At 39.5% G+C, this 21,008-nt stretch overlaps 1 protein-coding gene across 7 annotated transcripts in view; it reads right to left on the bottom strand.

Annotated features, from left to right (window-relative positions):
- The window catches only part of diaph2 (diaphanous-related formin 2), a 427,538-nt gene that overhangs the window by 52,125 nt on the left and 354,405 nt on the right, over positions 1-21,008 (bottom strand). For all 7 annotated transcript variants that reach the window (XM_051860865.1, XM_051860870.1, XM_051860871.1 and 4 more), the window contains 2 exons: positions 16,606-16,770; positions 8,769-8,904 (listed from right to left, as the gene is read on the bottom strand). In XM_051860865.1, the coding sequence (XP_051716825.1) occupies positions 8,769-8,904; positions 16,606-16,770 (301 nt within the window). The remainder of the gene's footprint in view (positions 1-8,768; positions 8,905-16,605; positions 16,771-21,008) is intronic.

Genomic DNA, 21,008 nt, shown 5'->3' with positions numbered 1-21,008 from the left:
TTTTTTGGAAAAACATGTTAATCTATCTGTCACCGTGGAGAAAGGCACCTGTGCAATTAACCTTGCGCATATGTAGTGAACAAAGCCCTGCGTTGAGGAGCCAGGTGCATTTTGGACTTGTTTCCCGCCTGCCACTCTTTGTCTGAGAGATTCCCTTTCACCACAGCTGCAGTGAGTGCATTAGCAGCAGAGTCAACAGTCTTGCCGGTTCCAGCCTCGCACCTGTTATGAGGTGCTGTCTCTCTGGAGGATCTGACACGAGATATGACACTGTGACCTGTCAGCTGGCCTGCTGGAGTGAGAGCTCCAAAGTACTCAGAGAGAATGAGCCCGGACTCAGGAGTAATGAAGAAGATGGATGTGGCACCAGACAGGCATTTTGGAGCGTTTTGCTGGAACAGCTTGATGTGAAAACCCACTTATGTCTGTGTGTAATTTAATTAGGGATGCTCACACATCCCCTCCTTGAGCGGGGCACTCCCTCTTCGAGTTCACATAGGCGCCAGGGGGTCTGGGCCTTAGACAATGAGAAGCGGAAAAGGGGACCAATGAGATTGGTATTTAGAGGTGGCCAGAGCAGATAACTACTCCACCCAGGTTCTGTCTGTCCCTCGCTCATGCCGTTTGATTGGTCGGCTAGGAGGAGATGTAAGCAGATTAGATGGTGTCGCTATTTCGCAAGCACAGACAAAAAATTCCTGTGTCGATGCCTCGAATAGCTGTATGCATGAATAAATAAAGAAACGAAAACAAACATAAAGTGGACGAATGCTGTACGGCTCTACATTAGAGGATGTCAGAAATGTTTGGTTAGGAAGGAGGAAAATTACAGAGCAGAAGGAATAGGTAAAGTGTAAGCTCCAGGAATAGGTCTGGCTTTTAAGAGGCCGAGCCATTTGCATATTCAGCTCACAAGGAGAAGTAAAAGATAGCCGAGATCTGTCGTACGCGCTCCACATTTTTCTTGCCATCCGTATGCTAATGAATCACCACAGTGGTTTATCAGGTTGGTGATGCTTAGTGATTGTTCCCTGCTCTCCTTGCCATCTGCTTGCTGAGATCACAGACCACATGAGCCAGGCTTATCTGAGAATACACTTCATAAATCATTGCACAAGTTCGACACTTACTGTATCTCGTAAGGGATGAGACAAAGAGATCACTGTCTTTCTCGCTATAATGTAATCCCTGTGTATGACAAACAAAACACCTGTGTTTCAAGAACTGTTGTTGTCCTTTCCAAAAACCACCATTAATTTTCTTCTCTGAGGATTTAGACTTTGAAAATGCGATGTCCGGGCTCTGCACAGCGAGCTTAATTATTTTTGAGTGACTGCAGAGTGGCTCTCCAGGTCCGAACTCTTGATGAGAAATTATTAGAATGTAGACCACCCATGGCTGTAAATTAATGTGCGAATGTGTGCTCGGAGATTGGGAGGGTGCTGGCGGTGGAGGGATTCTCAGATGTATCCTCTCATTTCTGCTATGACCTGAGGGAGAGTGGGCTAAATTAAGTTAAAGAGGCTTAAAGTGATTAGGACATTTAGTGCTACCCTAATTAGGGTTGGCTGCACAAAACAGCATTACAAAAAGGAGAAAAAAAAAGTTTCTTATTTAAGGGAAAAAATGACATATATTTGAAGATAGAAATATTCTCTAAAGGAAAATCGGGAAGATGAAAATGAACATTATCATGGAATAATCACAGCCTCTATATCTCTTAATTTCAGAATGTGGAGTTGGACGGGCGATATTAATGGAAACATGATGGGTTTTGCTGGATGTCACCATGACTTATACAGATGCTTATCTCAATAAATCAATGACTTCGCTTCTCTCGCGTTATTTAGAGACGGCTAACGCATCTCTGGCCAGACTGATGGTGAAATTCGCCATGCTATCATCACCTTAAGGCACAGGGGCATCCGGCTGCTGATACGGCACAAGCTAATATGCAGTTATTTATTAGAATTGATGCACTACAGCAGATAAGCTTGGCACCCTTGTTGGCGTCTTTCAAGGTAATGACAAAAATTCACAATGCCAGCAGTCGCGCACTCCAAGATTTCCTGAGTGGAATTTGCTTATGCTTGGGATCCAGCGGGCTTTCTTCGTGTAATGCGGCATTCTTCAAAAGAGGATTGAGCTCCCTGACAGTGGGTGTAAATAACACTGAAGAGCTAATGGGGAGCGCTGATATGCATATAGGACAGACACTCATTTCTCGGCAACGACACTGAAGCCTGCAGACAGCCCAGATTTAATATGATAGTTAAAATACAGATAATGACATGCCATAGTCGGCTCAGCATTATGCAACGGTACTTATCTGGTCCACTTATTCATAATGACCAATGAGGTAGATGGCATATCTCAATGACTAATTAAAAATAGGAATGATAATTAGAGGAGAGACAGTGGGGTGTGTGGCTTCTCATGGTTTTCTGTTTGCATCACACAGATTAACATATTCTAAAGTCACAACCTTTAGCAGAATTACCTTTCTCCTAGGAGACCTGCATACACTCGCCTGCTGGACTGACGCATGTGTGTGTTGTCATTATCTGTGTGTGCGTTTGCTTTTTTTTTTAATTATCTTCATTTGTTTTATTTTTTCTAGTTTTTTTTTTCAGCATACACTACTGTTCAAACATTTGGGGTCAATAGTTGTTTTTTTTTTTTTTTTGCTTTAAAAAACTATGCATTTATTCAATTTAATGTGTTCATGCTGAAAAAAAAACGCTTGTGACGCTTATAAAAATAATTACTTGTTGCTTTCCTAAATGATTCAAAGACTAACTTATAGAGACAGTCATTTGTTTCTTTCCTGCATGAATCTGTGTTTTTGAATGAATCAATTAAATGTATTAGTTCAATGTCACTTGCAGAAAGTCGAATTTAAACATCTCGCACCACAAATGCACAGAGTAACAGAATATGTTTATAAATCTTTTTTTTTTTTTTTTTGGTGTCCCAACTAGCTCAACATTGCCTCAACCAATGGCGTGAGATTGTTGCGAGGCTATATAGCCTGATCGGTTGTGACAGAGTGAGTGTTTCAAATATGTTTCAAAACATTCTTACAATTTTGTTTGTTGCCATTGTTGGTGCAGAATTGACACTTCACATTTAAAGACTATGTAAAGATGCCTAAAAAACGTTAGTGCACACAAATCGCTCTACATGCAGAATGAATTGCACTGAACCTATCGACTGCCTGTCTGTGACTGAGGGTGCTGGATGAATGGTAATGGGTTATAGAAAATATTGAGACATAAAGAGCAGTATTCATTCTAAAACCTGCTGGCAGACGGACACTGAAAAACAGCTCAACCACACTGATAATAAAAAGCTATCATCACATAAAAAAAAAAAAAAAACACATATATATATATATATATATACTATATTGCCAAAAGTTTTGGGACGCCTGCCTTTACATGCACATGAACTTTAATGACATCCCATTCTTAATCCGTAGGGTTTAATATGGAGTTGGCCCACCCTTTCCAGCTATAACAGCTTCAACTCTTCTGGGAAGGTTTTCCACAAGGTTTAGGAGTGTGTTTATGGGAATTTTTTACCATTCTTCTAGAAGCGCATTTGTGAGGTCAGGCAGTTATGTTGGCGAGAAGGCCTGGCTCGCAGTCTCCGCTCTAATTCATCCCAAAGGTGTTCTATGGGGTAGAGGTCAGGACTCTGTGCAGGCCAGTCAAGTTCCTCCACACCAAACTCACTCATCCATGTCTTTATGGACCTTGCTTTGTGCACTGGTGCGCAGTCATGTTGGAACAGGAAGGGGCCATCCCCAAACTGTTACCACAAAGTTGGGAGCATGAAATTGTCCAAAATGTCTTGGTATGCTGAAGCATTAAGAGTTCCTTTCACTGGAACTAAGGGTCCAAGCCCAACCCCTGCAGAACAACCCCACACCATAATCCCCCCTCCACCAAACTTTACACTTGGCACAATGCAGTCAGGCAAGTATCGTTTTCCTGGCAACCGCCAAACCCAGACTCATCCATGGGATTGCCAGACAGAAAAGCATGATTCGTCACTCCAGAGAACACGTCTCTACCGCTCTAGGGTCTGGTGGCGGCGTCCTTTATACCACTGCATCCAACGCTTTGCATTGCACTTGGTCATGTAAGGCTTGGATGCAGTTGCTCGGCCATGAAAACCCATTCCATGAAGCTCTCTGCGCACTGTTCTTGAGCTAATCTGAAGGCCACACAAAGTTTGGAGGTCTATAGCTATTGACTCTGCAGAAAGTTGGCGACTTCTGTGCACTGTGCGCCTCAGCTTAGGCTGACCCCGCTCTGTGATTTTACGTGGCCTACCACTTCGTGGCTGAGTTGCTGTTGTTCCCAATTGCTTCCACTTTGTTATGATACCACTAACAGTTGACCGTGGAAGTGATTGGAACACCTGAATTCAATGATTTGGAGGGCTGTCCCAATACTTTTGGCAATATAGTGTATGTGTATATATATATATATATATTCAGAAGAATACTTCTAATACTTCTAATACTAATGAAGATATACTAATCTTCCTTTTAGCCCTTTAATTCTACAAACATTTATAAAAAAAAAAAAAAAGTTTAAGGTGGAAAAAAAAAAGTTTAAAGTGATCATTTGCACTGTCAGACTGAAAAGTGAAGCTACTTTCTTCCTGACTCTGGCAGATGTGTGCCAGTCTTATTTAACAACATCATTTATTGTACCATCTGGTTTTTATATGCCGCATGAAAGATGTTATTCCCGATGACTCAGCAAGTGACCACAAACAAGAACGTCATTGTAAGTTTTCGAACTGACCTACAAATTAGAAACCCCAGCATTGTAATAAAAAGGCAACATAACAAAAACATGAGTTGAAGAGTGGACAGATTTTCTAACTCGCCGTGGGTTTGTTACTGAATTGGCTTGGATGAATAGAATTATTCAGCCCAGGCTCATTAGAAAAACGTACCTGTGTCAACATTTTAGCAAAACGCAAAATACGTTGCGTAGTGCACGTTTTGTGACAATTTCAAAGTGAAATGTCCAGTGAGTGGCGCTAAAAGCGTGTTAGGTTTTTTTTCGGAACAGATGAACGTGAATATGGCAATGTTTTATTACATTGGAGTTTGTATGTATCACCGCAGTTCTGAATTGAAATGTGCAGTGAGTGGCGCTAAAAGCTCCATCACGTTTTAAAATAACGTACACCTACACTAAACCTACCCGATAGTGTTAACAAAAGCAGATGTGACATAAAAACGTGCTCTTCGCATCGCAAGTACAATTCTGTACCAGCTGAGCTACCGAGCAAGCTTGTTGTGTCAGTAAAACTGAACATATGGAGCTGGTTAAGTGATGCAAACTCCAAAATATATTCGTTTACAAATCATGCACTATGGTAAAAAGTGTTTAGAGGTCATAACATAATTGAGCAAGGAGTCTTTATTAATCCATAATCTGCCCCGTAATCATAATTGTGTGGGAAAACAAAAAAAGTGCTTACTGCCTCTAGTGTTCATTTCTGTTAGAAACTGCAGTGATATGTACGTACTGGCACATATTTTGCGTTTTGCAAAAATGTTGCCACAGGTATGTTTTTCCAATGAGCCTGTATTGGAATTACTGGACAGGGTCATGTCTCTCTTTGTCCTCAGTCAAAACATGTCTCCTGAGCCAAATATGTAACATTATATCTGTATAAAAAAAACACAACAACAGCTGGGAAAATGTTAAAGGGTAAGCACTCACATTCAAACACATCAGGGGTTTGTTCAAGAATAGAAAGGGACAAAACCATACAGTGAACTTGGGCTCTAGAGAAATTGCACTTCACTTAAAATATGGCAAGGATGATTCCTTTGTTATATGGAAGCCCATATGCCATGCCCCATACAGCTCAAAGGCAACATGTGGGCATTTTACAACATTTAGTGACCCTCAATGTGACCCTGAAACAGCCAGCAGGCTGAGAGACAGTATAGACAGGCACACATGAAGTCCTATCAACCCTCAGTGATGTTTCGCAATGAGTAGGACACCCTGTAAACAACATAGTTTCATATCCTTTGGCAAAATGGCTGCCCTGCTAGGACAAAACATATTTTCCTAATAAAGACAGAAGGATTAGGTGGATTTAGGCCTATTTTACATCATTCCCCATTTACTTTCAGCGGGTTAAGCAATTTAGTGAATGCTGAACATCTGGTCATTCTAAGAGAATATGGAAATCCACTTAGAGGAAATTAAAACAAATGGGGGGTCGGGTAATGATTTCATGAGCAATTTCCCATATTAGGATTTCTAATAGTTCACAAGAAAAACAGATTTTACCCCACTTGCAATACACATCAATCACATGGCACTCAAAATTGCTCGTGAAACCTTGCAAGGACACATTTCCAGACACCGTCTGTGTGACTTTAAAAATACTTTTAAAAAATGAAAACGGTACAGATATTCATTCGCCTAGCTCCACCGTCCTGTCAAACACATCCTCTTAACCCTAAATGAATTAAACCCTTATTAAATATGCATCTCATTGTTAATCATGTGCATGTGAGGGGCATTAGATATCAATTTGCAAAATGACTTCAAAAATCTCTTTATAAAAATAGTCCTTTGAAAAGGCCTTAAAAACTATAATTAATCAAAAGGCCGTCAGACATGGATTCTAATGAAAGAGGTTTGTGTTCCAAAAAAGAGGATATATGTGGATAAAACGAGCAATACAATAGTACTGGCCTATAAAAAAGGTACATGCTCACTTTAGCTCCTAGAAAACGTATTCTTGGGAAAACATTAAGAAATGCAAAATTATTTTCTTTTCTGTTAAGACACCCAACAGAGCCACTGAATGGTGTTTGATTACATTGTTATTGGGTTAATTATTGTTTCCTCTGTCTAATAAAACATATATATACATGCCAACTCAGTATTGGCCGACACTGTACATGTGAGCAGCACGACGCATGCGTGTGATGCTGACGCAGGAGTCGGACAATAATGAGCCGGCGTTCTTACGTAAAACCTGGAAGCGTTTCACTGTGTCTACAACGTAAACAGCAAATTGTTGAATAAATTCGTTATTTTTGCTTTGTTTTTGCACACAAAAAGTATTCTCGTCGCTTCATAACATTAAGGTTGAACCACTGTAGTCACATGGACTATTTTAACGTCTTTAGTGTATTTTAATGTCTTTAGTACGTTTCTGGGCCTTGAAAGTGGTAATTAAATTGCTGTCTATGGAGGAGTCGGATAGCTCTCGGATTTCATCAAAAATATCTTAATTTCTGTTCCGAAGATGAATGAAGGTCTTACAGGTTTGGAACGACATGAGGGTGAGTAATGAATGACAGAATTTTCATTTTTGGGTGAACTAACCCTTTAAACATTATATAATGAATCTGAATGTCTTACTATATATTGGTATATGCAGCCAAATGTACAACAGAACTCACTGATATTCTCTCACTTTATATCTAGTGATGACTACAGCAGTTCAGTGATAAAAGTCTTTTTATGGGCTCTGACAGAGGGAAAGAGCTAACTAAAGATGAGGTATTCTTGACTGCACTAGAGGGTTTGTTATCCACTGTCTTTCCATCTGCATTACTACGAGCTCAGCATTCAATGCGGTCACTTCTTAGGGAACTAGCATGCATCAGTCATCCTGCAGAAACACACAGAGCTCAAGTTCTACATGTCATTTTCTCAAATGTAAGGCCGCAGTGAAGTGCTGGGCTCAGTGTGACATTTTTAGTTGGAGCTTGTGAGAAAATGTGTGGAGTTTTTTGGCCAGAGGCAGGAATTTCTGTCTCATTGTAAAGATCAGAATAGCGCAGTGCAGTGAGTACTTCGTATCTCTCATGGCAAGAATTTGCCCTGAATTTGCAAGCTGCGCGAGACATCTTGGACAGTTTTTTTTTCTATCATTCCTTTTTAAACCGAACCACAAATTTCTTTTCAAAACACAATTTTAGTGGGTTTATATGGACATAGACATTTAAATACAGTGCATATGCACTTTATATTCAATCAGTTTTTCTGTAATCCAAACTGAATTAAGCTATTGTCAATATGGCCTCTTTTCATTTCTGAAATAAACTGAGCAAGCTTGCAAAAACTTAATAGTTAACTCTCAACTCCATTTACTAGGCCAAAGGCAATCTGCCAATCCATTATCTGTCTGCTCTACAAAAGCAGTGAACCTGTGATGCTTATCTTTACATGTGACCTACATCTTCTCTGGCAGGGGCCTGTTAGCGCAGCCCCATAATGCTGCTGGGTTGCTCCACACACTCATGTAGCAATGCCACAAATGCTCGATTGAATAAAACACACACACAAAAAAATCTGTTTTGTGATTTTTTTTTTTTTTTATATATATCTTCTTATACTGAGTAACAGCTGTAGCAGGTTATCGCGGCTGAAATCCCTTTGGTTCCTACTGGATTTCACACTGGTGTGTGTGTGGCATTGTAATTACCATCATTGTCGTCAACATTTACTTGACAGATGTCTTCATATTTCTGACACTGCTTTCTTAAACTGTGACAGTTACTAAAAAAGACTTTTCAGTGAAACATTGTCAATGACGTCTAATCTGCCTGTACATTTAGTGTGATGGAACAGGCGGCGATGAGTGTGAGTTTTCACAGATAAAGTGATGTTCCTCATCACTACCACCACCCCTGCAGTGCTTAGCGCCTTGTGAAATCGCGATCAGGGCTGCAGTTGAGCCCCGGCGGGGCAGTAGTTCCTTACCTTTGTTCATGTCAATCAACTGTTTCTTCTTCTGCTGTCTTTCTAGTTTCTCTCGCTCAGCTTTCTCCTTTGCTAGCTTGGCTCTCTTGATCTTCTCCTCCATCTCCCTCTTCTTGTGGTTCTCCCGCACAGCATCCTGAAGTGTAAGAGAGAAATAAAGACGATGAAATCAGAGGGTAAATGCGAAGACTGTGGACGAGAAGGGAAAGAAAGAAAATTCCATCCCAATTCTACTACTGAAGAAACACTTTTGAGAGCACTCTACAATGTGAAGTGACAGACTTTAGTAACAATGGTATGTCCATCCATATTGCTTATCTGCGGGCCCACACTGACTATGCCTGCAGAACTCCACAGAATTCAAACTTCAGTCATCCATAAATTGTTAAGTTGTGACATAAGAAATTTAGAATATTATCTATTCTAAGCTGATCTGGGGTGCGTTTCCCAAAGCGAACTATGGTTGCAAGTTCAATAGAAATCAATGGGAGTTCAATGGGACTTACGACCATAGTTCACCAACGATGCTTTCGGGAAATGCACTCCTGAACATTTCAACATAGAAACGGTGATGTGTGACATGTCAGACTTAATAAGTGGATACTGATTTAGATTTTAACATATTTAGGCCTGGTTTCAAAGACAGGGCTTAGAATAAGCCAGGATTAGACCTTAGTTTAATTAGGACATTTAAGCAGCTTTTATAAACATGCCTTAGGGAAAAACAAAAACAAAAAAACATTACTGGTGTGCATCTTGAGACAAAACAATGGCACTGACATATTTTTTACATAAGGTATGCCAGTGCAAGTTGCTTTCAGTTAAAAGCTCAAATGCATGCATTTTAGTCTGGGACTAGGATTAAGCCTTGTGTATGAAAGCTGGGGCCAGACATTTAGATATTAGCAAATGACATTATTTGATAATTTTTGGAGGGAAGTAAATCAAAACATTTGCTAGTTTATTTTAGTACAATAAACATACTGTCATTCATTTGAAATACTGCATACTGTATTTAAAATGATGCATCTCATCAATTTTGTTCACTCACTTGCCAAATCACAGAATCATAGTCAAAGAAATGTATCTGAACAACACACTCATTCCTTAAATTACATATTGAATAGGGATGTGCCCAAAGCCAAATACCTTATTCGTAAAGTCACAGATAATGGCTTCAAAACGAATAACAAATTCTACAGAATAACAGAAAAAAAAATAAAAAATACTCGGCAGACACAGTTACTCCTCTTGTTTGCTGGATAACAGGTTGAGCCAAGTGATAGCACAATAATACACATAAACATCTAAAATCACTACACGATAAATTATTTAAACTTTGTACAATATGATACATGCATTAATTAAAATAAGCACAGCACAATCACAAATCATGTCTTTTCATGTCTCTCAGAAATAAGCTCTCTGTCAAGAGAAATATCAACTAAGATACTGAATCATGCCTATTTTCTACTACTACACACACAGCTCAACTTATTTACCACATTTTACCATGTTTAAATCTCTTCCTAAATTCCAAAATCTGCATGGAATATGTAAAGTAAATTCTCAGGCCTGTTTATCTGCTCATGAACTAAGGGACACAGTTGCAGACTTTCTGCTTACAGTGAATGCAACAATGAGTGTTGAGAAAAGGAAGCAGACAGACATTGTCTAATTGAACATCAAGATGGCTCCTGATACTGCCGTTGTCCCCACTGAGCTACAATCTCCATGAGCATTAATGTGAAAGCAGATAACACAGTGTCCATCCTGGACATTTCCAGTTACTGAAAGCCAGGATGCTGCGGCGGCGATGCTGGCGGGGTACCAGCGAGTGGGAGAGAGGCCTGTATACAGAGACGCAGAGATATCGTCTTCCTCCTCTCTTCTTTAGTAAATGCCACGGAGGTGTCAGGCGCTATGAAGACGGCAAGAGGGCTAGACGGAGACGCTCAGAGGGCACGGAGACACAGCAGAGGAGAGAGAATAAGCCACTTCTACATAACCTTTCCAGCACAGCAAAGGTCTCTTCACCCCAGGCCTGCACCACTAACCTGACAGGCCTTGCCTTAAAGGGAGGAATGAGTGTTTTGTGTATGCGTATATGTGTGTGTCTTGTTCTTTCTTGGTACGATATAATGAGTGTCGACAGTCTGGCCCTTTCAGACTCCCTTAGGGTTTCCGACGTGCTTGTCGTTTTCGGTGCTGAGACACAAGGATCATGGGTTCGGTGTGGGAGGAGAAAAGTACAGCTCATCATGGTGGTCAATAGCGGAGCGGCCGTCAAGCCGGAGAACAGGAGCTCACACGCTCACTGTCTTTTCATGAAATGACAAGGACACGGATGTGAGAGAGAGAGAACATGAGAGACAGAGATGCACCTGTTCCACATTTGCATTTTGCTGCAAAACTATAAGTCAGCAATGAATAAACACAATACTTGTTCTAATAAAAAGTAATTGAGTCAGCATGCATATGGCTGTCCTTCAAAGTGTGCGAAAAGGAATTCTATATTCATCTATTCATGGCACAGAGTGACAACAAACATTAGCATAAACAATTCTTCCTGTTATTGTGATTTTGCATTTTCAAACAGTATTATGAAGCCACTGGATTATGGGTCTCCAAAATTGACAGTTCAATCTCATTCTTGTAATTGGAGATAGCATCAAACTCATTGTCAAGCTTTAGATCCTTAATTGAAAAATCATTTATTCATAGCAACAAAAATAATTCCTGCTGGCAAAAGTTTTTATAAACAAACAAACAATTCTGACTGCAAACACGATTACACAACATAATTATCTCATCCTCATCAAACATGCAAAAACCCTAATTACCATGGCAACAAACATGTTTTCAACCCTTTGCCTGATCCCAATTAGCCTGGGGCAGTATTTATGATTTTATCAATTTTCTTAATTGTGTTTTAGGTATTAGGAAGCTTTACATGAGATAAACAACACCCAGAGGGAGTGCTTTTGAATATCAGTCTCATAACGCAAAACGTCTGAGCTATTGACTACAAAGGACAGAATTGCATTAGCATAAAGCAAGAATGATTGTGGGATGGTGTGTTTTCGTTTTTTTATTTTTTTTATTTGCTGTTTCTACATGTAGCACGTACATCTGTACCGTACGGAGATTCAAATGCACAATTTAGACCATGATCAGGTTCTTGCTCATGAACGACCAGAGAAGCATTCATCTGAGCTGCACTGTCTCACAGAAATTTGTATCTCGTGGTCACAGTGCCTCTGACTGTTGCAAATTCAAATCGCATCCCCATCAGTCCACCCTGCCAGGGAAAGCTGATATCTCATGGCTGCAGATACGCTCTATGCAAACGAAAGGTAAAGGTTAGCTTAAAAAAAAAAAAAAAAAAAAAAAAAAAAAAAAAAGATAGAATACAACAGGAAGGACTGAAATCCATGGGAAGTCCTGTTGTTGCCAGCGGTGGCCACCAATCAATATGTTAAGGCAAATTAGGCTGGCTAATTGTGTTTGCACACTAAATAATCCGAAGTCATTAGGAAAGCTGATTGCAGGGGAAAAAGTCTTCCTTAAAACTCTTTTGGTTAATTAGAGTACTCAGAAAGGGTTATTTAAAAGTGAGAGAGATAGCGCTCTATCTGTCTGTCTTTAAAAGGACGATGCCGTAAAAAAACAATTCATTCACACTCATGTCTTTTTAAACCTGTATAACTTGGAACCAAAAAACAAGTTATTTTGACACCTCAGAAGAAAGAACGTCATAAAGGTTTGGAACGACATGAGGGTAAGTAATTGATAAAGGAATCTTCATTTTTGGGTGAATTATCTTTTTAAAACCCTAAGTTAGTAGAAGGCTGAATAATAATAACTCTGTCACACACTAAATATTAACAATGCATAAACACATCCATCTTGAGTGAAGAAAATGTGGGAGGATTTGATCAAATTTTCAGTTGGATGAATCACCAACTTGATCTGCTAATAGGAAAGTCGATAATAAACAAGCAATTTACTTTTAACACCAATCAACACGACGCACCCACCTGGGAAAAGCACATTTTATGTAAAAGCGCTGTGTGTTGTGCGAGCTCTAGATTGGTAAGGCGATGTTCGGCGGGTTTTTGTCCACAGGACTGTTTGCATTACTCTAGGAGAGGGATTGCTGTGGAACTGAATTTGCCAATATGGACTCCATCTACCCCGGGTGTGTTTATGCATGCTGGCAAGCACAGGATAGGATGCTGTCCTTCCAGGCAGCCACTGAGGACTAGATGTCTTTGTAAATATATTCGCTGGGTACATGTGCAGCAGAGTGACACTAAGGAAGCACGCTCCTGCAGCAATCCTGCGTTGTGGAGGTGGCTTTGTAGTCCCTCTTGTTTGCCCAGCCTCAGAATAGAATATCTGAATAGCCTCATGTTACGCACACAGACAAAAATGGTGACTCTTCCCACAGGCAGGGGCTCTATAATTCATGATTATTTTTTTGGGTTGGCCACAACATATGTATTGCCCTACATGCAACACATACACACTTGGCTATTCAATCAACACTTCCGGGAAAGGAAAGAAAGAGAGCGAGAGAAACGGAGGACAAAAAATCCACACCACAGATGGGCCTATTTGGCCAAATTTGACGATATTTGAGTTATTTATTTATTTATTGGATCATATCCCCCATTAGTTTTCAGCAGGCTGTGCGAGGCCTACAATATTGCCAAGAGTGAAAAGTGGCCGATGTTGTGTGTGTTGACTCAAATATTAGACTAATCTGAAGGGACACTTCATTAGGTTTAACTGTGATCACTCACAGTGGCTGTGTGGTGGAAATAAAAAACAGGCAGCAATGACATAAAACTACATCACAATCTCCATTACTAGCTTTATTGTTATCATTAAGCCAAAGGCCACCGATAACTGTGTATGTGCAAGCATACATGTATTGGAACAGATATGACCTTTCACTAACACACACACACATGCAGTCTATTGATTAGCTGAGTCATGCTTGTCATGCACCATCACTGTGGCTCAACCTCTGCTGACTCAACCTCTGGTGTAATCAGTGGCTCACTCAATTAACAAGTGTGATTGTTAGTTCATCACCATCTGCTGCACTTTGATAAGGCATTAATATACTGATATTCATCCACAGCCGCTAGTCAGGATTACAAACAGAAGACGAAGACACAGTGGGAGTCTCTCCCTCTCTCCATAGTTCAAATCTGGCAGTGAACTGGATAAATTGTTGAGACGATCTGAAACAAACTTCATGTGCTGAAATCAAATTTCATTTCTATTGACTCTGAAAAGAAATATAGCTAATGGATTCTCTTATCTGAGTGTGCGCGCTTCTTGAGAACGGGCAAGCGGGGCTTTTTTTGTCCTACCAAATGGATGTGTCACTCAGGCAATTTAACATACAGCAATGTGGGCTATTTCTGAGGATAAATGTTGATAAAACTATGAGGTGCCATGAATATGCTATGGTGACACGTATATTATGTAGCGGACTCTATCATAAATATAAATTTCTTTCATAACCTTTCCCTGCCAAAGACTCACAAAGTACATCTGCAAATATGTGGCTAACATACGGCCATAACTGGATGTGATGCGACAAGCAATTTACTGTATCTGGCCATATTTAAGGTTTAATGTTTAGTAAATAGCAGGATTTTGGACCAATGGGACTTGGTGGGCGGGTCTATGCAGGAAAACCAAGCGACTGAAGGAATGTTAAATGCATTTGACTGAGAATACATTCGTGGTTGGCCTTGTAGTTTTTTTACACAGAAAAAAAAAAAAAAAAAAAAAAACCTAAATTACTTACAACAAAATAAAATAAATAAGTAAAAATAATATACATACAGGAGTAAAATGCCTAAAAACATAATATTTGTGGTGCCACTCATGGGCATCCAGCCATGTTTGTGTTCTCTACCAGCTCTACTCTTTCCAGCATTGAAGTCTAAATCACTGATAACTTATTCATAAAGAGCTATTCGCTTGAGAGAATAATTTATTTTCATAGATGCCCCTTTTACTGGCATTCAGTGCTGCATCGTGGAGGGAGGGCAGTGTCATGTGTTTCTAGACTTTGATCAGGGTGTATGAAAGTTGGTTTTCAGATATGGCTGTGAGAGAGGGGTGAGAGAAAAGCCTCAGACAAGGAGACCTTGCCATTCACTGCAATGGTTTTTCAAGACTTTGAACATAGCTTCTGGACATGGTGTTATCACTTTTTCTTCCCTTTTTTTATTTTGCTGGAAGGGACATAAAATATAGGAAGAAGCAGGAATATTGAGGAAATATTTAAATATACATATAAAAATATATCTAGAGACTCTGTGTGGAGGTATTCTGCCCTCCTCGTCAAGTCCATATTTAGGTTCCATTTTAAATCAAAATTATCTTAATCCCATGATGCCCTTACCACAGTGAAGCTAAAAATTATTCATAGTCGAAATGTTCTTTGAACTGAACTGCAAAAGGAGTTTAATGAAATGTTCTCCATCCAATAAAAATTCTCAGCATGGTAGGTGTCATCATGTTTTAGTAAACAAAAGTTGACTTCTTGTGCAGGATACATAAGAAATGTTGTAAAATTTTATCAAAACTTTTATGCAAAATATTAGGATGCTTCAGATTTGTAATATTGGTTTATTTACATTTATTTTTATTCTAACAGATATAAAATAAATAAATAAAATAAATTTTCTATAATTGTAGAAAAGATGAATATTAAATTATTATAAAATATGTATATTAAAATTCATATTTTACATTAAAGATTTCACAAAGTTCAATTCAACACTTTAAAAAAATGTATGAATTTTCATGCAAAATGTGAATAACAATAATACAAATAATAATAATTTTATTATTTTAATTTTACAATAATTTTTATGTTTTATGATATTAAAGTTTTCTTAAAGTTTCATTTATATAATCCCTAAGCCCCATTTAGGTTATAAGAAGCAAATACAAGTCAGACTTTAAGAACCTAAAAAAAAAAAAAAATATATATATATATATATATATATATATATATATATATATCAATTAGCTGGAAATCTCATATCTTCTTTGTACAGTGAGATGTATTTGAAATGCCTCCCCTGGTTTCAAACTCAGGCTGGATAAATCCCATCCTATCAGCAATAACCTAGTCCAACCTGCCTAAATCCCAGGTAGGATTTTTTTGTGACAGGGAGGAGGCGTTGACTTGATATCCGCCAAATACAGAAGCTAACGAAACTCTGAAAGGATAAGAAGCTTCTGAGACTCTTTTATCTGCATGGGAGCCACACGTTTGGTAATACATTATACATTCCATTCTCAGCACAGTTTATGTATGTTTTAATCTGCCCAATAAGCCCGTCCTTCCATTTCTTCACCCCTGTGAGGAAAATGTCTTTATCAAATATGATAAAATAAGCTAAATCACCACATGCACTTAAGACAAGGCCAGCAGCTTTAGATTTGAGTGGCGTGCTATATGAAGACAATAAAGTGAATAAGTTAGAAAGAGAATTGTGCTCTCACATTCCAAGTGACAGAAGCTGTCAAAGCAATCCTAAACTTAATCATACTGCTATCCAGCAACCCTGACCTGTGTCATCTAGCTGTGGAGAAGGCATCGGAAGTATTAATTAGAATATTATCTGCACCTGCTCTCAAAGACTCTTCCGGAAAGCCAGATTTATACACATTAGAGAAAGAAATAGAGGAAAGAAAAAAGAAAAACATAAAATCTCTTCAACCTTGAGGAGTGCAAAGAGCAGAAGATAGAAGCACTCTACTGAGGCAGATCAGGTAATAGTGCGACTGTACTCACCATGAAGAGGTTGCGGAAGTTAGCCAGGTCTCCGAAGAAGTCCTCGATGCTGACGGTGTGGGGGTCAAAGGCGAAGTAGCTCCCCAGGCTCTCGTAGAGCTTCTGCATATTCTTGTGCATGGTGGAGAGCTTCTCGTACTGCTCTCGCGAATGCTTGGAGAAGCCGTGAGAAAGATACGGTTAAGGAAGGACAAGCAAGGTGTTGTACAGTGATGGATAAACATCGACAAACAAAGCAACTTGCTGCCCTCCAAATCCTTTCCACAATCCTTCAACAGAAGAGGTCACCTGCGGAAAATTGAGCAAAGCCACCGTTTCTCTGCAGAGGTCAAGCGAGACAAACAGAGGCATTCAATAACCTCTCCCTCTAAGTTTTGAGTCATTGGGCGCTGAGCTATTAGGCGCAGGAGTGATAGAGGAGAGTTTCATAGTCTGGGGGTCTAACACAGATGCTGGAAGGAATAGCTGATTGCAGTCATTGCTTCTCCCAACAAGAGCGGGGTCAGTGCACGCCGAACCCCCATGAGAGATGCGCTCTGTAATTTAAAGAGCAGATAAAGGCAGGTTTTCTCACTGAACGGCTATTGACAGCTCCTGTCAGGGATGTGCAATCTCACAGCTCACGAGGCGCACGTGGACTGTCCCTGGCCTCGTAAACTGCACACACATACGCAAACAAACAGGTAGTGCGTGTCAATAGAGTCTCGCAGGCTTTATGCCGCATGCTAATAAAGCCGCACGCCATACGTAGACTGTGATTTAGCTGCACGTATTCAGCCTTCATTTCCAGGTGATTGTGTTTCCTGGATTCAAAGCGGCACGGATCGGCCGAGTTTGCCCTTTTGAAGGAACAGAGAGGATATATCAAATCCATGCCTGGCATTTTATTCAAGCTATTCATATCAACTTCTCAGATGTGAGTCAGATTGTTTAACTGCCATTATAGGATGCGAATGCTGTCCTGAAAACATCTTTTTGAAACAAGTTGAATGGAATCATCAAACTTACTCTATAAACATATATTAAATGTTTACTGATGAGAAATAGAATTGAGAGGAAGTTTGCAAAGGTTTCTTCTTATCATTAAAGCTGAAGTGTCACTTTTTCAGCATTATAATTCTTTCTCATCCCATTTTAATATGTAGAATCAACTATGCCAATTGTAGCTTGATTTTCCACATAAAGTATAAACACTGTGGCTCTTGGAAGCTGTCAAAATATTGTTCTGTTTGTTTTGAGTATGACAACCATGCCGAAACAGAAACACTGGGTTTGGGGATGGATTATCTGTTTGTCCAACTAATAGCAGATGGGCAGTGTTCAAGAAACAGGCTTGAAAATGATCATTATTCCATTTGATCATACTAGATGAAAAAAAAAAAAGACATTTCAGCTTGAAGATAACAAAATTATGGAGGTTTTGTCATGTGCAGTAAACAAAGGATGATTTCTTGTTTAAAATGCATATAAAATGTTACCAAAACTTTCACAGAAAATTGAAAATGTAACCGTAAAATGAAAAATGTAATATTGAGGTGCTTCATAGAAAAATAAAAACACAAAAAGTAGATTACGTTGATTGCTGGGATAATTATTATTCTCTCACCTTATTAACCCATTTTATCATTCCATTCTATCCATCTAACAGTAAAAAAGTTAATAATTAGTCTATGTACAGTATGTGATGTAGACAGGTCTTGTAAAGTAAGTAAAGAGTATAATAATATAGAGAAAGAGAAAAATGTGTTAATGTATACTCAGTGCTGGCCAATTGCTCACACAAACACTCTACTCTCACAGTGTCAGTCATACACCAAAGGAGTTCTAAAAGCCTGCATGAAAACTGTGTTTGAGTCTGACTCTGAATACCTGCAATAGTGTCTGAATGTGTGTATTACTTTGTCCTTGGGGCTGAATTTTATGAGCTCTTTTGACAAGTGCAAAATTACTTCCTGTTTCTTTTAAGCCGAAAAATGAAGCAAAAATCCTCAACAGGTTGTGCAACCCCACATACTTTAATATCTTGTATTTGAACAAGCTCTGCTTAAGACAGTCAATGCAGATACAGCGAAATCAAAGAAACGGAGCTTTGAGGTTTGGTCTCGATTGAATACAACGCCTAAAATACTGCCTGTGCCTGAGAGAAAGTGATCGAGAATATGTGGGTGTGCTTGACAACAGCTCATCACAGACATACGTAGTTCCACTGGACTGGGCCGAACCCTCACCGGCTATTATTTCCACATCAAAGATTTGTCACATTGACAAGGGCTGACATGTATGGTCCAATATCAGTCCTGGCTTCTCCTCCAAAAGCAATTCCTTCAACTCTTTCTCTCGCTTTTTCTTTGCCTCAATCTCTCTCTCTTTTCCGTTACCTCTGTAAGAACTTTCAAAGTACACTCTTCACGCTTCTTTGTTACCCGTGTCACCTCTGCTTCACATGCTGGGGTGGAGAGAAGTTCCTGGATAAAACATTATGCACTACCTCCTCCAAAGCAACCGCCGTCTGTTGGTTCTATCTCTGTCTCTCTCTCCAGCTGTCCTTAAAGAAGAGAACAAACGCAAGTTTCCCCAGCAACAAACCATATTTCACTTTACAAGACACAAGACAGTGTTAGAAAAATATAATAAAAACTCCCTTTACCCTCATTACTTTACACAACTACTTTAATGAAATTCCAACAAATAAGCCCACAGAAAAGAATTCTGCACATCATCCATTCAGCACAAGATAAATGATTAAAAGTCTTTGAGACGTTGCGAAAAACAATTGTCTTACTCTAAAGAATGTCCAGAAAGTGAATTCCAAACACTGCCACCTGTGAAGCCTGCCATAAATTACCTTGTTTGTTTACCTGTGTGCTTGTATGAGTGAATAAAATGGTGCATGGCTCCCTTAGGCAAGGCCAAAAAGCCTCCTTAATAAATCTCCACTAACCCACTTCCATTAATGTTTATTTAATGCTTTCCTATGTGCCTCCTGGCTCTGTGCTAGGAGGCAGATAGCAACTAAGCTTTTAGTGTGGACTGACTTTCCCCCTCAACCCCACAGCCGAACTACATACATCCCACCTTAGTTTGGAGCTGATGGTGGCCGCACTCTCGCCAGGCCGCCAACAGGGACCGTATTCATGGCTTTAGAGCACTCGTCCAGGCAGAATGGGGTGGAAAAGCATCTCTTTGTGTGTGTGTGTTTGCCATAGGGAGAAATATATTTCCAATGGTGATATGGCAATTGTTGGTGTTGTGAAATAGCACTGACAGAGAGAGGGCCTGCAGTGTAAGAGAGGGTCTCTGTTTGCCAGAAGTATCGATCCATTGAAAGTGGAAAGCGCTGTTCTCTATATCCTAAAGGGATAGTTCATCCAAAATGAAAATTCCAATCTTTATTCTTTGGAACACAAAGGATATTTTGAAAGATTTTGGGGTCAAAACCACATTGGGTTACTTTGATTTTGACTGGTTACTTTGCACGGACAAAAACATAAACAATATTTTCTTTTGTGTTCAGATAAAATACATTTTATATATAATAGGCTTATGTGAGGGAGAGACCCAAATTTGGAACAATATGACTATGAATAAATAATGAGGGAATTTTCATTTTTGGGTGAACTATCCCTTTAAATCAGCACTTACTGTGTACTTGCATCATTTGTGACAATGACAATGAACAGTGCCTCCCTGACTGAAGGACAAGGTGTTCAGTAGATTATGCAGTACAAAATAAAGGGCCTCCTCATTAACATTCATCACCACAAAACAATCCGCGTGCCAAATAATGACACTTCCCTTCAGGCAAACATGAATAAAAATAATAGAAGCCCATACCTCATGAACCCAAAGAAGAGTTTTATCTGTAGCATGAAAATATTGGAGAAGAAGAAGAAGAAAAAACGTTGGGTTCACTGTAAACCATGAAAATAATTTGAATTGTACAAAATTGAACGTTACAGTTCTCTAAATTCTTTGAGGGTTTCTGGACGGTATCCAAAGTAATTAACACAACACCTTGGATGGGGATCAACAGAGAGCCACAGACAGGCTTTCCGCCACACACCTTTCAGGCACGCTAACATCGCAGTCCTGTCTTCTCTTAAAAGCTGCCAACACAGCCACAACTGTTAGATAGTATCTCTGCCGCCTTTTCCATGTGCAATTATGCTGTATTGTGCAGCTGTAACAAGCAATCAAGCGACTGAACTTAATCAAAAACTTCGTTCAGACCCCGTTAGGGTACCTCTGGAAAATTTGGAGAGCATGCTACTGATTAATGGTCTATTATTGACAAAAATTCGAGCCTAGCAAGCTGTGATTTGAACAGTAATGAGAACATCCATGGCTGAAACAAATTTTTTAAAAGGGGAAAAGTAGGTAATTGCTCCAGCAGTAATGAAGCT

Source organism: Ctenopharyngodon idella, chromosome 14 (assembly GCF_019924925.1).
Source record: "Ctenopharyngodon idella isolate HZGC_01 chromosome 14, HZGC01, whole genome shotgun sequence".
In the NCBI taxonomy this organism is placed as follows: domain Eukaryota; kingdom Metazoa; phylum Chordata; class Actinopteri; order Cypriniformes; family Xenocyprididae; genus Ctenopharyngodon; species Ctenopharyngodon idella.
Note: the sequence above shows the minus strand (reverse complement) of the source record. Positions and strands in the feature narration are given on the sequence as shown.